The sequence below is a fragment of the Pseudorca crassidens genome, chromosome 19 (genome assembly GCF_039906515.1).
Source record: "Pseudorca crassidens isolate mPseCra1 chromosome 19, mPseCra1.hap1, whole genome shotgun sequence".
Lineage (NCBI taxonomy): Eukaryota > Metazoa > Chordata > Mammalia > Artiodactyla > Delphinidae > Pseudorca > Pseudorca crassidens.
In genome coordinates, this window is record NC_090314.1 from 47,637,927 (window position 1) to 47,640,216 (window position 2,290).

A 2,290-nucleotide genomic window follows, 5' to 3' on the forward strand; every position below is an offset into this window, starting at 1 on the left:
AGGAATGGAGAAGGGAAAAATGCAATAACATTTTTAAATTAAGAAAATGTCAAACGGGGAGGGCTGGGGGCGAGGTGGGAAGGAGGCAGAGAGTACTCCTCACCTTGATGGTGGGAGCGAGGCTGGGAGGACCTGGGTGGGAGCGGCGGGGCACGGCCGGCCACCCAGGGCCATTGCCCAGTGACGAGGGGAGAGAGGAGAGGGAAGGCAACGCTGGGGCGAGGGGAGGGGTCTCTGCGACTCCTCTGACATCTGGGAAGGCTTGCTGCGACTTCAGTAAAGAGCGGAGAAGAGACTTAGGGCAGACTTCAAGAAGAGCTTAACTGCTAAGAGCAGCAAATCCCAGAAGAGGTTCCTTGGGAGATTTTTCCCGGCTGGAACCAAGGCTGCCCCGAGGGTGTCGAGCTTCGCCGACCGAGGGCGGGGCTGCCCTGATCTCCCGACCCCTTCCAGCCTTGGGACACTAGGGGAGCTGCGATCGCTGCGGGATTCCCGCCCCCCAAGGACGCTGCAGGGCCTGGGGCGGAGGGGGGGATGGGGAAGGAAGTAGGGGGCGGGGCCGTTGCTAGGGGAGGGGCGGCGGGGAGTGCGAGGAGCGCAGTCGGTGCCGCGAGGCGCGCTCGGCTCTGCCGCTCCAGCTCCCGCGAAGCCTGTTGCTGCCTTCTCCCGGCCGCCGCTTCCCGCCAGGTGCCCAGGGGCCGGCGGCCCGAGGGGTGCGGCGCGCGGGCAGCCCCCCGCCCTCTTGCTCTCCACGCACACAGGTGGACCCGAGCGTCTCCGAGAGCGCGGACGCCGGAGAGCCTCCCGGTGTGCCCCGGACCGCGCGCCAAGACCCCGGGCGCCGAGCGGCGATGAACGCGACCTTCCTGAACCACAGCGGCCTGGAAGCGGCGGGTGGCTTGGGCGGCGGCGGCGGCGGAGCCGCCGTGGGAAATCGCAGCCACGGGCTGGGCACGTGGCTGGGCTGCTGCCCCGGGGGCGCGCCGCTGTCCGCCAGTGACGGGGTCCCCGCGGGGCTGGCTCCGGATGAGCGCAGCCTGTGGGTGTCACGCGTGGCGCAGATTGCCGTGCTCTGCGTGTTGTCGCTCACCGTGGTCTTCGGCGTTTTCTTCCTGGGCTGCAACCTGCTCATCAAGTCGGAGAGCATGATTAACTTTCTGATGCAGGAGCGCCGGCCTTCCAAGGACGTGGGCGCTGCCATTCTGGGGCTGTACTGAGCGCCGCCTCGGCCCGCCCTCGGCAGCTTGGCTGGAAGAAGACGGAGAAGGGAGCCCAGGACCCTGGTTCCCCCTCCCCGGGCTCTGCCGCCGCCTCTCGGTGGGCAGCGCGAGGGGCAGCGACGTGCCTCCGGGCGCCCGGGCCCGGGCCACTGCGGGACCTTAGGCGGCGGCGCGGGAAGGGACTTCCACACCCGACTCGGTCCTGCGTGCGGTCCAGCGTTGGGGGGTGGGAGGGTAGAGGATGGGGGTTCTTAACTGTTACTTTGAAAGGAAGTTCTGGGCAGGGTGGGAGAGGTTGTGGGATGCACTTGGGGCTGAGGTCACCGGCGTGGGAACTTTGTGTGTACGTAGGTGGGGTGGAGTGGGCGCGAGTTCCGAGCAGCGTGCGGGGGGACGCCGCTGTTGACGAATCCGAGTCACTGAGCTTGTTGGCTTGATTTCGCATTTGAGAAGAAATCTTGCAATAAAGCTACAGCCGTCGGGCTTCCCGCGGCTTCCGCCCGCACTCCTGTGGGATGTGTGTGTATGGTGGGGGTGGGGGTGGGCGGGGGTGGGCGGTGTGTAGCCTACTAGCAAGTACTTTAGGCAGGTCACAGGACGCCAGGCCTCAGGACTGGGCAGCTGTCGGGGCTGGTCGCGGGCTCTTGAGACCCACTCGGAAGCTGCAGCCGGGGAGGAAAAAAGGTCCTGTTTTCTACGCGGACAGCCAGGGAGGCAGGTCCTGCAGGCTGGCGGGATAGCTGGTGAGATCAATTAAATCCCTGGAAAATTTGAATCTATTCCGTGAGATGGAAAAAAAAAAATCAGTTACTTGAGTCCAAAACGGAGAAAATAGCAAAAATAATACATCAGGACAGTGGGCAAATAAAATTCAATTAATGTGTGGGCAGCAGTCTAGATCGAGGGAAATTTTAATTATAGGGCCCAAAGCCCCATGTAAGGGCTTGCTTGACGCTACCCTTGTAGAGGGTAGGTGAGCAGATTCTGAAGATGTGCCCTTGCAGCATGGGGAGGAGAGTTTGGGTGGGTGGAATGTATGCTTGGGAGAGGGCTTTGTGGTTTGAAGGACC

General features: G+C 63.5%; 1 protein-coding gene across 1 annotated transcript; it reads left to right on the forward strand.

Annotated features, from left to right (window-relative positions):
- The first annotated feature begins 582 nt into the window (after positions 1 to 582).
- On the forward strand, positions 583 to 1,725 carry RPRML (reprimo like). Its single transcript, XM_067715989.1, has one exon. The coding sequence runs from the start codon at positions 852 to 854 to the stop codon at positions 1,215 to 1,217; it is 366 nt and encodes a 121-aa protein (XP_067572090.1). The 5' UTR covers positions 583 to 851; the 3' UTR covers positions 1,218 to 1,725.
- The last annotated feature ends 565 nt before the right edge of the window (positions 1,726 to 2,290 follow it).

What these genes read in the sequence shown, in the direction of transcription:
- RPRML (XM_067715989.1), top strand. Translation starts at nt 852, where the DNA reads ATGAACGCGACCTTCCTGAACCACAGCGGCCTGGAAGCGGCGGGTGGC.